Source organism: Pelophylax lessonae (assembly GCF_965119305.1).
Source record: "Pelophylax lessonae genome assembly, chromosome: 7".
Classification (NCBI taxonomy): Eukaryota; Metazoa; Chordata; class Amphibia; order Anura; family Ranidae; genus Pelophylax; species Pelophylax lessonae.
In genome coordinates, this window is record NC_138774.1 from 68,350,316 (window position 1) to 68,369,334 (window position 19,019).

General features: G+C 41.5%; 1 protein-coding gene across 1 annotated transcript in view; it reads right to left on the reverse strand.

The window, feature by feature from the left end:
• Positions 1 to 6,946: 6,946 nt before the first annotated feature.
• LOC309559475 (cytochrome P450 2C8-like) overlaps positions 6,947 to 19,019 on the reverse strand; it is a 30,371-nt gene continuing 18,298 nt past the window's right edge. Inside the window, exons 5-9 of the mRNA XM_082262748.1 lie at positions 17,885 to 18,061; positions 17,407 to 17,548; positions 15,244 to 15,431; positions 10,318 to 10,459; positions 6,947 to 7,244 (exon numbers count right to left, since the gene is read on the reverse strand). Of these exons, the coding sequence (XP_082118874.1) occupies positions 7,063 to 7,244; positions 10,318 to 10,459; positions 15,244 to 15,431; positions 17,407 to 17,548; positions 17,885 to 18,061 (831 nt within the window). The 3' untranslated portion in view covers positions 6,947 to 7,062. The remainder of the gene's footprint in view (positions 7,245 to 10,317; positions 10,460 to 15,243; positions 15,432 to 17,406; positions 17,549 to 17,884; positions 18,062 to 19,019) is intronic.

Sequence of the window (19,019 nt, forward strand, 5' to 3'; positions counted from 1 at the left end):
TATTCTGTATGCAGCCACACTTGTATATACATTAGCTCTGTCAGCGTGCTGGGCGTGTTTTCTTACAGATCGGTATTTAAAGAAAACACGATACTTGGATTTACCAGATGTCTGGGGTAAGAGGCAACACAAGACGATTGGCCTTAAGACCAAGAAGTAAAAATCTAGCTCTGGTTTTGGAACATGGAAATTAGAATAAAGCTTGGTCAGCTATGTGATTTTGGAACATTTTGTTTTATCTCTGCTACACATCTCTCCATGACTCTTTTTTTTTTTTAGAAAAATCAGTCTATTGAAAGGTAATAAAATAAATGTATGTAGCCTATTTTCAGAAAACAGGGGCATCATATTTTTTTTTTTACCACATAGGTATACAGCACAGACCACATAATCTTTTGACATTCTTGGAATGCTCCTACATTGCATAAAGCTAGGTTCACAGCAATGTGTTTTGCAGTTCATTTTTAGTTTTGCAGAAACGCGCTACAGTCCATTTAACATGATTTCCTATGGGTCACGCTCATGTCTTTGAGTTTTCAAGTGGTGAGTTTTTTGGAAAGGGTCTGGGACTTTTTTTTCGTCTGCAGCAGGTTGTGGTTTTGGTTTGCTACATACAGGTGTTATGATCAATGTATGCACAGACAGTTAAACCTTGGACTGAGAGTAACTTGGTTCAAGGGCGTTTTGCAAGACAAGCAACATTTTTTTATACATTTTGACTTGATAACCAAGCGATGTCTTGATATACAAGTAACGCCATGTCACAACTGAGTATAAAAGTGAAGAGAGGTGCCTCTAAGTGTAGCAATATGGTTACATTTAACCACTTTACGACCGCTCACAGTAATATTACTGCGGCAAAGTGGCTCGTTATCGTCTGACGACGTAGTACTACGTCGTCAGACACTCCCCCATCTGGGCGACGCTTGCGCGCCGCCGGAGGCTTGCTCCCGCTGTTTTCATTCACAGCGGGAGTCGGGCCAGGGGAGGAGCAGCGGCGATCGCCGCTGCTCTTACCCGATCGTCCGGGATCAAGTCTGGAGATCAGCCCGCTGTGTGTAAACACAGCGGGCGGATCTCCATAGTGACAGGGAGTGACAGGGAGTGACAGGGAGTGACAGATCGGACTGTTCAGCATAGCTGGACATCCGATCTGTCCATGACTCACTCAGTCACCTCCCCCCCTACACGTCAGTAAGCACCAGGCATACATTAACCCCTCCCTCTCCAATAAAATTAACCCCTTCCCTGCCAGTGTCATTTTTACAGTAACAGTGCATATATATAGCACTGATTACTGCAGTAATGTCACTGGTACCCCCAAAAGTGTCAAAAATGTCAGTCAAGGGTCCGATCTGTCCGCCACAATGTCGCAGTCCCGCAAAAAAAATCGCAGATCGCCGCCATTACGCGTTAAAAAAAAAAACACCAAAAATGACAGAAATCTTTCCCTTTGTTAGTAAACGCAATAACTTTTGCGCAAAACCAATCAAAATACGCTTATTGCGATTTTTTTTACCAAACATAGGTAGCAGAAAACAAATTGGCCAAAAATGTTTTAAAAAATTGGTTTTTACATCTTTTTTGGGGGGAATTTCATATAAAAAAATGTTAAAAATATTGTTATTTTTTCAAAATAAACGCTCTTTTTTTGTTTATAGCGCAAAAAGTAAAAATCGCACAGGTGATCAAATACCACCAAAAGAAAGCTCTGTTTGTGGGAAAAAAAGGACGTAAATTTCGTTTGGGTACGGCGTTGCACGACCGCGCAATTGTCAGTTGAATTCGCACAGCGCCGAATCGCAAAAAGTGGCCTGGACGGAAGACAGCAAAATCCTCCGGTGGTAAAGTGGTTAATGAAGGCACAACATTTAGCAACTCACATGATTGATGATAAAAACAGGCACATCTAAGTATGCCGTCATCTTAGGTAAAGCTGTCCACATAGACCATCCTCCGCACCGCCATCAACGTCATCCCTTCCACACTGCATTCCACGAGCGCTTCAAGCCTCCCATTTAGTTTGCTCTACTGCAGGTTAATCTTCCCGGTTCCGACTGCAGACTGATGGCGATGAGGAGGACGGTCTATGTGGACAGCTTTACCCTGGATGCCTGCATTCTAAGAAGTACCTCTTTTAATCATCAACCATGTTAGTTTCTAAATGTTGAACCTTCATTAACTGTAACCATATTGATAGATTTAGAGGCGCCACTCTTCTCTTTTATACACTGTAGTTCCTGCTGGATTTTGCTTCTAATCCCCTTGTAGAGGCTGCCATTTGTGGATGGAAATTTTATGATTACACACCTTCACATTGCTATGTTCTTTTTATATGGACTATAAACTGAAGGACTTATGAATAAATGGTTGTGGAAAGAATCATCTGAGTTTTCATTATTTCTTATGTGGAAATTTGCTTTGATATAAGAGTGCTTTAGATTACAAGCATGTTTCCGAAACAAATTATGCTCGCAATCCAAGGTTTTACTGTACATTTATACACCCATGCAAGCCCCCAATGTAAGCATTACAGATGGGCTCAAGCATCCGGTGTTCGTGTGTTCGCTGAACACGCAAACAACCGGGGCGTTCAGCGGGAAGTTCACCCGCCAATGATGCACTGCACCATTTTAGTGCATTAAGTGCTTGTGATTAGCCAAAGCATGCACCTGACCTGTATGCTTTGGCCAATCACAGCACAATGTCCTGTCAGAGCCATGATTGGCCAAAGGCAGGGTGCCTTTAGCCAATCATGGCTCAGGGGCTAAGTTCACGGACCACACTATATAAGTGTAGCACCTTACAAAGTAGGTGCTAGGTAAAGTATAGTGGACTCTGGCTGCTTAACAGCAGGGCCATGATTTTCAGCTGGGCTGTCATGTGTCTCATTGGGCAGTGGAGGAAACTCAGCCAATGGTGCACCCAGGCCTGTATCTACCCCAGAAAGGCAGATTCTGCCACACAGCATTCTGAGAGTGGGTATAAGTTTGAGGGGAACGCATGACGCAGCATCTTTGGCAGGAAGGGTAGTATGGCTGTCTCTCCTCCTGTCAGCAGGATTGGGTGTCCCAGGCGGCTTGCCTGAGGTGACAGAGGACTGAGCTGAGCTGCAGAGTGGATCCAGTGTGCCGAGGACCAGCGGAGCTAAGAGGGGTCCAGTTTCAGGAAAGCATTCCCAATTCATGAGTACTGTAAACTGCCCCTGGGGGTCTGCCTAGAGAGAGAGGGGACCACTCCAGTGAAGTTTGTGGGGATCTAGGAGCTAGCTAGCTGGTTCAGGAGCAAGAGTAAAGGGGTGCCAGTGTTGACCCTGAAGAGAAGTGTAAAAAGGGTGCCAGTGTGTGGACCCTGAAGTGTAGAGGGGGTGCCTAGTGAGAGGACCCTGAAGTGTAGAGGGGTGGATGCCTAGTGAGAGGACCCTGAAATGTAGAAGGGGTGCCTAGTGAGAGGACCCTGAAGTACAGAGGGGACGCCAGCGGTTGGGCCCTGAAGTGTTAAAGTGTACAGCGTGCAGTGTACAGTGTTAAGATTTGCAGCAGCACAAGCAGTTACAAGAGGCTACCTCAGTCAGGAAAGACTGGAGGGAGCTGTTTTCAGGACTTTCGAGCTAATCAGAGCATCAGGAGTCAAGTCTCAGTGCAGTCCAGGACTTTTGAGCTAACCTGAGTGTCAGAAGTCAAGTTCAAGTACAGTACCTCAAGATAGTGTTTTTTCAAGCGCCAGCAAGCGTTCGTCAGCATACAGCCGGCGTCAAGACAGCGCTGAAAGGCATTTTTCTTCAAAGTGTCCCATTTGTTCCTAGTTGAGCCAGAGGAGTATCCCACTCATTCCCTTCTCCCATCCCCATTATCAAATAAACAAAACAAACTAAAGATGCCGGAATGGTCATTGTCTCCAATCTCATACTTGGGTATTCAGCTAAAAGTGCTGCTGTTGTTTCCGGTAACAATGGCAGACCCTCATCAGCCCCAATGCCTGGAAAACCTGCTACATAAGGTTGCTGCCTACACGGCAGCCGTGTATAGCGTGTGACAATAGAGAGTAGGCAGGTAGTTAATGGATAGTGTGTTGAGGCAGTTTAGTGCAGTCAGTGTAGTGTACAGGCATTTCCCACTTTTATAATGTATAGATATGTTGTAGTCCTGGGTCCCCTCTCGGTGCTTCCCAAGTTTTTTGTCTCGGTCACTTATAGTTCAGGAGCAGTGCCATGCCAAGCTGACCAAGTTTTCCTATAGACACCAATGTTAAAGATGGGGAGCAGTGCCATGCCAAGCCATCCAGTATTTCCCATAGATGCCAATGAGCGCTGAAAGCTTAAAATTGGTCTAGGCAGGAAGGGGGTTAAAGTGCTTTATTTTTAAGTGGTTAAGGGGAACCCTATGAAAAAAAAAAAATGTCATGGGGTCCCCCCCAAAATCTATACCATGCCCTTTTGGTCTGGTAAAGATTTTAAGGGGATCTCCGCACCAACATTTTAAAAAGAAAAAACAGCGTGCCCCCCCCCCCCCCAAAAAAAAAAAATCTGTACCAGGCCCTTTGGGCTTGGTACAGATTTTAAAGGGAACTCCAGGCCAGGGTAGGGGAGGGATGAGTGAGCACCTACCCCCCCTCCTGAACCATACCAGGCCGCTTGCTCTCAACATGGGGAGGGTGCCCCCCAAAGCACCTTGTCCCCATGTTGATGGGGACAAGGGCCTCTTCCTGACAACCCTGGGTTGTGGCTGTGGTGGTCTGCGGTTGGGTGGCTTATCAGAATCTGGAAGTCCCCTTTAATAAGGGAGCCCCCTGATCCCGCCCCCCCCCCATGTGAATGGGTATCGTAACCCTACCCATTTACCAGAAAAGTGTAAAAAAGCAAAAACCACAGAACGCAGTTTTTGAAAAGTTCTTTATTAAAAAGAAAAAAAAAGTGTCCCTCAATGTAAATCTATCGTCAATCACAACGTCCGCCGACCCAAAAAATAGAAAACGTTTCAAAAACGCTTCTGCCTCTTCTGGGGCGTCCCGCCGTATACTGTTCTTTAGCTTTGATAGCTGTTTGATAGGCAAGGGGCGGGGCCACCTAGCTACGTCACCCAGTGGCACCGTCACCTTCTGACGTCACATGATGTTATGTGACATCAGAAGGAGGCAGTGCCACCGGGTAGGGCCCCTCCCCCCCAGTCCATACCAGGCCCTTTGGGTCTAGTATGGAGTTTAAGGGGAACCCTACGCCACTTTTTTCCTGTTGTTTTTATCTGTATTGCCGGGAGCCAACAATACATTACAGCCGCGAGCAAGTTTAAATTACATTTTTTCCTTTAGAAATATCAGCATTGCTGCAGCTGGGTACATAGATCGCACAAATGTGCCATTTTACAGGCACATTAAGGGGACCCCCAGGCGCGATATTTAAAGGAATTTTTCATTATTTTTGTTTCACTTTTAGCATCATTAAAGTCACTGCTCCCGTAAAAACAATTGCTTTAAAAAATGTTTTTTTGCATTGATACATGTCCCCCAGGGCAGTACCCGGGTCCCCATACACTTTTTGTGGCAATAACTTGCATATAAGCCTTTAAAATGAGGACTTTTAATTTTTCATGTTTGTGTCCTCTAGACTTTAATAGAGTTTGCATTAACTTTTTCCCTGTTCGAGATGTTCTCAGCCCATCACTAGTAAGCATACTGTAGTAATTTATCTTTGCTTCTGCCTTTACTTTAGGAAGTACAGAAACCACAGTCTCTCAAATCAGGGGCCTACAGGCAAGCTTCTAACTTGCTGCAAATCCCTCTGGGTCCCATAACATTTTATGGTTCATTAATGCGGACTTCGCACCCAAATGCAAGGTCTTACTGGCCTAAGGTTTAATTACTAAATTACAGATATAGAAAATAAAAATCTGTTGAGACAAGTTAAAAAAATGTGTAAGTAATGTCATGATCATTTAAGCAAGATCCTGAGAATGCTGAGTTTCCCAAATATCAGAAGATGATGACCTGCACTGTTCTGAAGTGTCTTCTCATGAGATTTGGGATATTCCACAGGATCTTGCAGAATGATCATGACATCACCCACTTCAGTGTAAAAGCTGGTTGTATAGTAAGTATATTTTTTAGCTTTTTTCCACAAGCGTTTTTTTTTTTTGCTACTTCTGTAATGTGGTAATTGGTAGGTTGGATCCATGTGAACATGAGTTTGTTTCTAAGATACTTATCAAGAGCCCCCTCTTTGGAATATATGTGCCTTGACTACTTTGACTACCATGCTGTCTTTATGGTGACTTACTCACATTGGGTCTGGATGGTTCTCCATTGGGAAGTTGGTCCTTTTATTTTAAGATTATGTGTACAAGACCGGTGGCTGTTTACTTAATTTAGCTGAATTTTCCACCTGAGAGGCAGTTGCTTCACCTTGGCTTACTTATTTGCACCTTTATGATCAACATACACATGCTTTAAATTCCAGTCTACCCTACTGGCTGATATTACACTAATTAAAGATTAGGAGTGGGTTCCAATGTATTGATTCTGTCGCATGTGCTCCTGATGAAGGATTCCCGAAACAAGTTGAGTCCACATGTGAATTGTAATCCGAACCTTTGCATTTTGTGAACCCCTATGTGGAGAGTAACTTTTAACATTGTGTAATAGATTTTTAATGGTATGTAATAAAGTTGTTTTTATGGTGCTTTTTTATATGTCCCACAATGTGCATAACTACTGTTCATAGTAGTACATGATTTGCTAGGATGTGGACATAAAGCACACACAGTCTGGGCTATAGGTTATTGAAAGTGGCCTGTGTTAAATAAATAGACCCAGCATTTGATTGCACTAGTGTTCTGACTCTATTTATAATACTTTCATTCATTCTTTTTATACTTATTTTCAAATTAAGCAATGTGTGTGTGTTTTTTGTATTTATATTTTATTAATGCTCATATTATATATTATCAAAAATTTAGCACAAAAAAGAAAATGTTTAGTGTATGAAGATGAAACAAACTTGTTACACATAATCTTATAATTCAAACACTTTCAAATGTTTCCATTTTCATTATCTTCTCCATGGTGTCATCATCGTGGTTCCACGTAGAGTTGGTATGTTCTGACTATAACACCATTTTTGCCAGGTTCTGGGGTTATTTCAATCTCTTCTAGAGCTTTGTTTGTCTTCAGCTGAAGCTTCTGAAGTATGGTGGTAAGGAAAATAAAGATCTCCATTCGGGCCAGACCCTCTCCAAGACAACTTCTCTTCCCTGTGGGTAACAGAATAGTCTGTTATAGAAAATAACCATCATACAAGAGAATTTTACAGGAGAGCAAAAGCCTCTAACCATCTCCAACACCACCTTGTAGGATTATATACTTATTCCAGAGCAGTCCAGGTGAACCTTCTACTTTCACTAGGTCAATCACTTAGAACGAATTTGCAGTCATGGAGTTGCAACTTCCATTCCCAACTATTCACACTACAGATTCACTTTAGCAATTAACAGAACTTGTACCTAGGTCAGACAATGGCTAAGTGGTCAGAATTCTTGTCTTGCATAACTGGATCCAAAGTTTAATATTTATCTGACCCAGCCAATCCCTGAGCAGCTACATTCAGAGGTACAGATTGGCGAGATGATGAATGTGTAGCACCCTCCTAGGTAGGTGCTAGAAGAGAGAGTATAGTTTTTGGATCTTTTCTGCTTACCAGAGAGATTGCCAGGTAAATTTATATTGCTCTCTGTCTACCAGGGAGCAGGATCTGTTAGTGAGGTCTACTCATGGTGCTCAGGTGCAGCTCCGCTTGTCTGAAGTGTTTCATACCAGTCCAATAGTGAGGCATATTGGACAGTGGGAAGAAACCTGACAAATGAGTGCACAGGCATTTAGTACAGCCCTGATGATTAGCAGAGGAAAGTGCCTCGGTGCTTGTTGGGATGCTGTATAAATGCCAAAGGCACATGTACTCCGGGTCTTTCAGCTGAAGAGGGGGCGGATGCCCCTGCTTTGTAGATGTGGTCAACCTGAGGGCCTGAGAGTTAGAGATGAGCTGAACCCAGATGTCCTGCAGAGCGGACTGGAAGAGAGACTTGAAAGGATCTGATTCTGCCTACAGTGAGTACAGATCTGTGTTGTGGGGCCTGTCCTGTGAGGGCCAGCCCTTCTGCTAGAAGTTTCCATGGACAAATGTCAGTCAAGGGGATGCTAGAGAGTGTCCTGAAGATAATGTAGTTGCATCAAGTCTGCTGCTAGAGAGAGCAAGAATACTTAATTCTTCCATACAAGTGGCAGCATGGTTAAAGCAGTGTGTCTGCTTCCACAAATAACCTGGTGAGGCCAAGTGAGAGTTGTCCTTATCTACTGTGAATAGTTCAAGTTGGAATATCCCACTATTCCCTTCTCCCGTCCAAGTTCCACAATAAATATAAAACCAAATCCCCTGGACTGTTTATTGAGTAACGAGCAACTGGGAGTAAGGATGGATCAGTGAACTGTCCCTTAGTGACTGTCTGCAGGTAATCAAAGGAGACCCAAGAAGTCAACACACAGCAAGCCCTATGGGGACAGTGCTACAAATGTTTGGGGGATCTCTTTTCCCTGGGGCTTCTTCCTGGGAGGAGGCCTGTGCTGTATGTATGCTGTTTGGCCCTGGCCTCAGGATGATCCATGTGCTGAGTGTCCTGGAAATTAGTAGATAGCTGAAGGTAGCTGGGCTGAAAAAGATATTCTTGCAAACGCTTGTCAAATAGGAGCTTGGAAAAGCTGCCATCTGGACCTTGGAAGAAAGATTTTTTGTCCATGGGCCCAGGTATCTTTGTCTATTTGCAGAGTGACAGAAGTCAGATTCAGGAACAAGGAAACACAAAGGCTCAAAGATTCATCTGGCTGTCCTCTGTTCATTAGCATCACATTTTAGAGTCCTATATATAGTATATCTGATACTAGGATTGTGTGGATAGGCACCAACATCATTAGCATCTCCCTTTGTTTCTCAGCTTTTCCTCTTTCCAAGAGGAGGTTTGGTGTAAATGGTGGTCCCCAGGCCCATGGCTCTAGTCCAGGATTACACTCCTTTTTTTACTTGACGTACTTAAGGAAATCTGTGTACAAATCATGTGTATATAGTTAGAAACTGGTCAAAATAAATTCTGACTGTATCTCATAGTTTCACAGTCCTAAAGAAGTGGGGTGGATACCCACAAAACGTGTGGTAATTATTGCATTTTTTTCCCTGAGCAGACCCTAATTTTCATCTGGGAACCTCGCTGTTAAATGAGGGGGAATACATAGAGATTGACTGTGAAACACGAGGTAATACGTTTTTTTTAATTCAAAATTATGTAATATACCAGTAAATGCATGGTACTAAGTTAAACTCGCACTTATTTTAACTGTTTTATAAATAACAGCAGACCATATTTTGGTACAATTTTTGGCACCTTTAACCACTTAAGCCAAATGATGGTTACAGCAAGGCCAGCCAGTTCTGTGAGGGCATCACATGACGTCCTTCCGTGATCGTGCCAGCTGTGGCACACGGGCGGCGCAATCTGTGATTACTGTGTCCTCGGGACCCAGCTGATCACAGATCAGGGTTAAGAGCCCATCAGCAACTCTACCATGTGATCAGCTGTTTCCAATGACAGCTGTTTACAATGTAAACTAAAGCCGGTTATCGGCATTCCTTTCCTCACTTTGTCAGCATGGGGAGAGGAGAGACGATAATCAGCTTGTGTAAAAGGGACATTTACACTGATAATCAGGGCACTAATTATCAGTGTCCTGATTATCAGTGCAGTCCCAACAGTTTCCACCAGTGCTGTGAATCAGTGCCCATCAGTGTCACCCATCAGTGCTGCCTATCAGTGCCGCCTACCAGTGCCCATCAGTGCTGCCTATCAATGCCCATCAGTGCCACCTATCAGTTACCCCTATCACTGCCCATCAGTGCTGCCTATCAGTGTGGCTTTATCAGTGCCTCCTCACCCATGCTGCCTCTCAGTGCCCATAAGTGCAGCCTCATCAACGTACATCAGTGAAAGAGAAAAATTATCTGTTTGCAAAATGTTATAACAAACTGTGAAAAATGAGAACAGGGACACACCGGACCCCCTGCTTTGAGCCGCAAGCCAATCAAGTGTGAACCCAACCTTAATGTCACAGAAATGGTATCAATTATTGAAAATTGTAAAGCAAGTGGTTGGAGAATGGGTACAGTAGACCTGACAGAGACCTTGAAGCCTTATGCAGGGTTTCTACCTTATAGGATGTGTTAGTATGAACTATGTTTTTTAAATTTGGTAAATTTATTATCAAATACATGGTTTGTTATTTTACCAATAGAGAATGGTATGAAGGCCTCATTGTTCTTGAACTGTCCATCTTCATCCAGGAAGTGTCCAGGATCAAACTTTTCTGGTTGCCTAAAATATTTGGGGTCCTTTAGCACAGAAGTAATCAATGGGGAGACTGTTGTACCCTAAAATGTAAGAAGTTAGAAACACTGATATCAATAATGCAACTCATCAATATCACTAGTAACAACTCAGCACATAAATAATTTAATTTGACCTATTTACGATTTACTCCATTTTCTTCACAAACTACCTTATCATTGCTTGTCTAGTTGTTGTTGCATTTTTGTTAAAGATTTCTTGTTTTGAAAAATGATGAAGTCACAGTTTTTGTTTTACTTTTTAGGAGGAATACTTTTTTTTTTTCTTTAGATTGTCGTCGCTGACCTACCATTCTGCAGATAATAATTACCTAGATGTCATGCTGATCTTCTGGATCCAATACTTTGAGTCATTAAAGAAGAGCTTCAGTCAGTTTCTTAAAAAAATAACTGTCAGCAGCTACAAATACTGTATCTGCTGACCTTTTTTTTTAAAAAGGACCCTTACCTGTTCAAGGATCCAGTATTGTCCTCATGCACTGGCATGTTTACTGCGGGAAGCCTGCTGTGGTTCCCTGCAGCTTCATAACCGAATCCCCACTGCGCATGTACAAGCTGCTATTGACCTGAAGTTCCTCCTGTCTTCAGACAAGTTCCCACTCTCCCTCCCAATCCTTCTGCAGTTTATTGTCACAACTTTGATGGATAGTGTTAGCATGCAGTGTTTAATGTCAATGGGTCTTTATTGAAAGTGTAAAAGTAAGACAAAAAAAAGTAAATGGCGGAGAGACATACTGTGTCAGTAGTGAGAACTCTTACAGATAGATGTAATACTACACTGCTAGTAAAGGCATAAAACATCCAACAACATGACAATAAGAAGAGAATGGGCTCTCACCAGAAAGAGAAGAGAAGGGGAGGGGGGGAGGTGTACGGGAAGATGGTAGTGTAAGGGTAACCCCAAAACTCACGGGTTTCAGTAACATTTTGACTGTTGAAGCCAGATTGAAAATTATATTTATTTAGACAAACACGTAGATAGAATGACATGTTTGGAGAGCAAGTCAATCACATTACATTCTGTTGGCTTAATGAACATTGCTCTAACTTCCTAAAGACTTGTATTACAATTTATACATTCTGAAGTGGGTGGCACCTATCTATCTAAAGTTTCTTTGAAGTTCCATCTCAGACTTTGATGACATTCTTTGATATGCAAAATGGACATTTAACATAAATGTGTCACTTCCAAAGCTTATTGGCTAAACAGGTCTTCTATAGGTCGAGATAGCAATCTAACAACAGGAGGCATAAATGGCTTTTGAAGACAACAGCTGTATACAATATGACTTATCACAAAATATGCATCCAATATATCTCCTTAATCATAAATCCATGTTTGATAATCATAAGTAAATATTTAATAAAATGGCTACTTCCCTTTTCCTCATCAATAAGGAATAGCAGGTATAGGGGAAGGAAGAGGAGCCAGGTGGGAGGGGGTGCATAGGACAAAAACACAGAGGAAAATGAGAAGAGGAACAAGAAAAAAGTCAGTCACAATAATTCTGCTGATTAGTAAGGGAGCAAGAAAAACCATATAGTAGTGCGTTATCAAACCTTAAAGTGATTGTAAAGGCACAAGGTTTTTTACCTTCATGCATTCTATGCATGAAAGTAAAAAATCTTCTGTGTGCAGCAGCCCCCCCTGCCCCTCTTACCTGAGCCCCCTCTCAATCCAGCAATGCCCACAAGAGCCTTGCCTCTCCGGGGACTCTCAATCCTGATTCGCTCTTTGCAGCAGCAGCAGCAGTAGCAGGAGCTGTGGTTGCTGTCAATCACAGCCAGTGAGCCAATCAGGAGACGGAGGGGGTGGGGCGTAGCCGCGGCTCATAGAGCCGCAGATTGGGAGCCTGCACAGAACATAGCAGGTAGGTATAACATGTTTGTTATTTTTTTTTTTTTTTTTTTTAAATAAGGCTTTTAATATCACTTTATTTGTACATTTATGGTTCCACAGCCAAAGAGACCATTTTTTCCTAAATGTCCAACTGTAAATCGATAATAGCTTCTTCATCTAACATTGGTGGTTAAGAGTTGTAATAGTGTCAGTGACAGATGGTGATTGTGATGAGTTCCACAACCTAGTAATGGAGCATAGCTAGTGAAGGGTTAGAAGCTATAGCATATCCCACAATGTAGCATGCAGTGTCTAACTGGTTTCTGTGTTGTGCCCTTTGTGGGCAGATAATCAATTGCCAGTCTGAAAATAATGATGAGAACTGGCAAATGCTCTATTTTATTTTGGTGGTTGAGTGAGTACAGGGAGTTTGATCCATTGGGTGTTGATTGTTTATTTGCTATCATGAGTTGATAACTTCATAAAGCTACGGCCTTGCTTTGTCAAACAGAAGCAGTTTGATTGTGCTTATTTTAGCAAAGCCTTTTTCCCTGTTCCTGTCCCTTTTGGTATTGGACTTTATGTGATGAATGCCATTTGTGCCTATGTTTCTCAGTAGTCAAGTAAGCTTGTTACAATACCACATGCAGTTGAGAGTCATTCCCAAGGAACATTGCCACCATTGGTTCAAGCAACTCTGTTAGGGTAAAGCCCTCTTGTTCAGAGTATGTGAAGAAGAAAAAAAAATCTGCATCAGTTCTTGCACAATATCAGTACATTCTTTTCTTTTTCTTTTTTTTTCTACTAAATATTAATGCTTCAGCAATAGTTTATATTATATTTACTCATGCTTATTCAAACTGATGTTTTGCTTTCCATGATAATTCCTTATGCAAATTTTCCAATACATCACTGCGCTGTATGAAACAAATACTTCTTCTGTTTTAGGGACTTTGAGTGGCAGTAGGGTGGTACGCACGGGCTGACAATCGGGCGGCATTGGCCGTTTTAATAGAAACGATTCAACCCGATCGGCAGACTGGTGTGTTCTGGCGGCCTTTGCCCTGTCAGAACAAAATAGCTCAGTGGGGGAGATCGCTGTACTAACATTGCATAGTTAGTACAGTGGCTTCTCCTGAGCCCGCTGGGTTGAATGAAAAAAAACTAAGAGTGTGTACCTGGCTTAAAGGAGTTAAATACTGTATATCAAAGATATATTATCTAAACATTAGTGCAATTAGCAACAATATCATACATCATGTACTAACCAATAACAGCCACCCAGTCTTTACTTATCTGTTATCTGTAAGATTAATTTTGGTTGAATGCTGGGGCTATTACACTAAAGCCAGCCATAGACAGTTTGAATCCATGTACAGGCAGGCTGATTGTACCCAAGTTTATCAAACTATTGTTTTGGGTACAACCTGCTTGCTGGATTTTTACATGCAAATATTGCCGGCGGCTATAGCCACTAGCAATAATCACTGTGTTCTCCTGGAAAGGACGGCTCCCTGAACCCCCCGCCAGGAGAGCACAAAAGCTTCACTGGAGGGATTCCCCCATCAACACTGTCTATGGTTGCAGGAATCAAAATCACATCATCTTTGGCCGGTTTTAATATTTTTTCATTTTACTTTGCACACAGTACTTGGATGAACTAGCATGTGTTGCTTCTGCTGGCTGCTCCTGTAAATGGCAAACCTTGCCAAATGAGTTTTGAATTCAGCAATGGTATGCTGGTTGGGAGAATGGTTGCACACAAAAAATATTTTGGATTGTTGACAGGAAAAAAAATCGACAGCTAGGTTCTGTGTCAATGAGCTTTGAGCTTATGCTAATGCCATCAGTTTGACATCAGTTTAACATTCTTCTGGGATCATTAAGACTTCACATTTACATAAACATGTATGGGATTGCAAAATGCGCTTAAAGAAAACAAAACCCCATTGATACAGGTCCTTATAGACATTGAAGCCAAAGACAGAGCATGTTTTGAACCTGAAGACCTAACAGTTTTTCAAAAATTTAATAAGGAGCATACCATATGGCAATTTTAGAATCTTGAACCTTTTATAAACATAGCACCAAGAGAAGGCTATGAACATAGAAGCAATGGTACTCCACTGGTTTACAGAAGATGAAGAAGATATAAAAAAGGAAGGGAAACACTAATAGAGGTAAGAGGAGATGGGGGGTGAGATAGAAGAAGAGGTGAAGGCGGAAGGGGTGGAGCAGTAGAGGGAGGAGGAGGAGAGGAGGAGTGTTTTGCTTTGAGTTTCTTAAGGTCACTTTGCAAAAAAGCAAGGAAGCTTAGGAACCTCTGAGGTGTATTAATGTGTTTCTACTAGTGATTGACCAATTATCAGCAAAGCCGATATATCGAGGGCCGATATGCACTTTGCCTGATATATCGGAATTGGCCTTTTGATTTACCAATATTGCCGATATTTCGGGAAAGTGCTTGTACCGGGGTGATGCCTGCAGCCGTCTGACCGGGTCTCCATCTGCACCGCCGCCGTCTGACCGGGTCTTCATTTATTTTAATTTTGCTCCGCCGAGTACCCGGAAGTAATGTCATGACATGACATCACTTCCGGATACTGGCGGCGCCGAATTAAAAAAATGTACTGCATTCAAAACAGCCAAACTTGGCATTTTGAATGCTTTTAAGTGCAGAGGAGGGGTTTGGGGTCTTTTAGACCCCCCAGATCCCTCCACCACAGTACCTGTAGACATAAAAAAAAAATGTAATATCCGAAAATATCGGCCGATACCGATATCCGATGACCAAAATATCGGTATCGGCGGTAAAAAAACTATATTGGTCGATCAATCGTTTCTACTAAATGAAAATGCTGTACATACAAACTATTACAATTATAGGAATACAACACAAGATTGGCAGATATGGGGAAGAATATTTTTTCAAGGCACTGTAGAAGGTAAACTTCACAGAGTTTCTGACCTTGGGTATGTTGTGCCCTCGGAATACTGTATCTTTGCTGGCTGCGTGTGGAAGTCCCAAAGGAGTTATGTCAGCAAATCTCAGGATCTCATGAATCACAGCATCTGTGTACGGCATTCTAATACGATCTTCCATTGAAGGTAATCGACTCTGACCAATGACATTATCTATCTCTTCTTGCATCTTTCCTGTGCAGACACAGAACAAAGCAATTATTGTGAAGGAAGAAAAAATAAATAGTGTGTTCTGTACATTGAATTAAACAGTTAATTTCTTTTAGGAGAGTGACTTTCTCTCATTTTTTCGGGCTGTCTCCATAAATACAGATGAAGCTTTTTTTGTAAGTACTCACACTACTCAAGTGTTAGTAGTGAAACTTAGGACATATATAGGGGTCACAAAAGAGGGTAAACAAGCATTGAGAGAATATGTGATTGGACACAGAGACATTCTGTCACAGTAAAAGGTTTCTAGACAAACCTTCCTCAAAGTTTTTACCCCAAAGGAACTTTTGAATCAGTTTTAGTTCTCCGGGAACCCCACTATATATTATAAGTATTATTATTATTATTATTATTATTATTATACCTACAGCTCATGGTGCATTGGAATAAGAATAAAGAATGGGGTGTACTCATGAAATGAAGCAAATAATAATAATGACTACATAATAAAAAAAAATTTGGTCAGAATAGAAATTACTCCATACATTGGTGGTGAATGTAGAAGGGACCCCTTTCATTGATGGCTAGTGTAGGCTGGGGATAAATCCGCTAATACTGTCTGGAGGAATGGCAAGTGCCTTGGAATCATGGCTCTTAAGACTAAAACTGGCCATGCACTGATAGTTGTTTTTTTTTTTATATCTTGTAGGCTGAACAAAAAAAAAACAGATTCCTCCATCCACATTATACAATGTGGCCATTGTATTTTGATAGCTGAATCATCCACTTTTGTTGTACAGAGCAGGGTCAACCACTGAGTGAATTTTGTCAGATCCCTCAGGATCAAGCCAACTTGCACATTGGACAGCTTTAAACTAATTACTGATTGTTCCCCTTTCTCTGTAACCACTTGTTACCCAAGTTTAGGTGTTGGCAGGTATAGTTAGCTTATCTGCCACTAGATGGCTCTGTTCCCAGTATGGTATGATAGGGAAAAATTGCAATTGGGTGTTAGGTCCCCTTTCAGAAAAGTCCTCCTTAGTGATGTCAAAGGTGCCCATATAAATGCCACTAAAGGAGGGCCATGGGAGCTGAACACCCCAAAGCTGCTAAGATGTAGTCTGCTTCGGAAATCATCTAAAGAGCCCTATTTAAGACTGAAGTCCCAAGCAAGGTGAAACAGCATTTGTGAATAGTGGTGGAAGCTTGGGAATATATTCCATCTGGGCAGAGCCATAGAGGGATATTGGGGAAAGAATGGTATACTATAGAAGGTAACTTGATCCTACTCAGTGATGGAAGTTAGATGCTGTGGATTTAATTTACATAGGAAAGTGGGCCCAAATCTGTGATGCTCCCAAGGAGATAAGATGCAAAGGGAAGATAGCTTATGCATTACGTGCTTGTGGTCTCCACAAAAATGACGACTACAGGATGTCTAGTACTTTGTATGGCATTCCGCGCCGCAGAATTCTGCTAGTATATCAAATGTGATGTCAGCTGTCACGGAAGTTTGTGAAGTTACAGTAACGTTCAGAAAGTGCATTATATATCTGGGCATTCCTTTATTCATATATATATTAAGGCATATGGTCGAGGTTGTTGAGAACGAGCCTATGGCCAGGAGTATGACACAATATGGTAGAGGGTTCCATCAACAACAGGAGGGTTGCTGTCCTATCCAAGAGTTAACGGGACAGGGACTTGCTTAGTATGGTTAGAGGCACCAATAACTTCCCAATTCTAGCAGCCCTTACATAGGTAGGTAGATTACATAGGTAAATCACACAACTATGGCTGGGTCTTATTCTGTCCTTGTTTGTTAGTGAAATAACAACCTGGCAACAGACAAAGTTCAAATCCTTTTTCATGTTTTAACATTTTTTTAATAGGGAGAATTTCAGCACTTCTATGGTGTTTTTATTTTGAAGCAGGTAAGGCCATACTGCTACTTTAGAGATGTAGCACTACAGATATCAGGAAATATAATGTTGCTTACTTGCCACCTCCGGGTGCTTGAGCAGGACGAGAAGAGCACTTTTAAGGGTGACACTGGTTGTTTCAATTCCAGCATTAAAAAGATCCAGCACTGTTGCAAATAAGTTCTCAAAATGGAATTCAGTCTTTGGCTTTTCCTTATCCTGTGGATATTAAAATTAGAAATTTTCAGTGGCTACCAATACAGAATGAAGCTCTAGTAAAAAAAGACTTTTCCAGTTTCAAGTTGGTCAGAGATGGGGTTTGCACCTCACTTCCTGCTCTAGTGATCAACAGAGGAAGACATCTTTGAAAATGAAGGGAAGTCTCCTCAAACTGGCACAACGAGTACTAGAAAATTTACAGAGGTTCAAACCCTCCCTCACCCTACCAAAAACTAGCAAAAACAAAACAATCTTATAGTTGTCATTCCATTTTAGATGTAAAAATGCACCATGACCAAAATCAGACATAGAAACGAATTTGTTAGCAGAAATCACCTCCTCCATCTTTATGAGAAAGCTGTCAATGAAGTCTCGTGGGCAGTTCATATCGATAGTCTTCTTATGATGATCTACAGACTCCTTAATAAATTCTTTAATTTTGCCAAAGTTCGTGAAGACTTTCTGGTGAGGACCAGGGATGTACAGTGATATTTTGGGAAATAAATTTAACAACTGTTAAAACAAAAAAAAAAAGTTTTAGGGTAAGATAAAACTATGGTAATATATGTTTACAGCATGAAAGTGCAAGACTAGAAAAAATTTAATTTTGTAAGTGCTAAATTTTGTGGATTTGTCAGTCTAAGTTCCCATCACCTTGTGAACCAAAGAGAAGTCTGTTCAATATAAGAAAGATATTTCCTCATGTTCTAATAGGAGCTTTGCTCAGCATATACATTGTTCTCCAATTTAATAAAAAATAGTAAATGTGGTGATTGCATTTAAAATATATTTAAAACAAATCTTTTTTTTTTAAGGTTTTGGATAGAGTTTGTCATCTGTGTCTCACTAGGACCAATTACTTTCACTTTCTGCAGGTAAAGTAAATTACCATTTAGACATTTGTCTCCAGAACAAAAATCCTCGTTGGAATATCCCCACTATTCTTGTTCTAGTGAAGGAACAAAATTCTGGGTCTTTCCTTACTTTAATTGCTGGTGATAGTAGTAAACCGGACACAGAGAGGGTGAATCTCCATATCTCCACATTTCTCCATAGAAAACAATAATTTCTGCCCTTCCACATTCTAGCTAAAACTACTTTTCAGTTAGGCGGGATTTGTTAAGTTGGACCATCCAAAAAACATACACTACCAATTTATGTGTTTAACTTTTTTTTCAGGGACTCACATATTATTTTCTCACTAAGGAATAATGTGTAGGTTCTTGGAGATAACACTGAAGTCTAGCAGAAGGATGTGTAACTATCAAGATCTATCCACCGCATGCATTGGTAAGGAACCTCTATCTCAAATTAATTTGGAAAATGCTTGAGAAAGGCCTAGTTTTGGTTAAAAGAATCTAGAGTTCATTTCCCTTGTCAGGAATTTTTCTTCTCAGAGTGTTCAAAAGAGGTTGGGAAACCCCTGTCTCAGCTCCCTAGGTCCCTCTTATGTGTAAGTCACCCTGTGTCA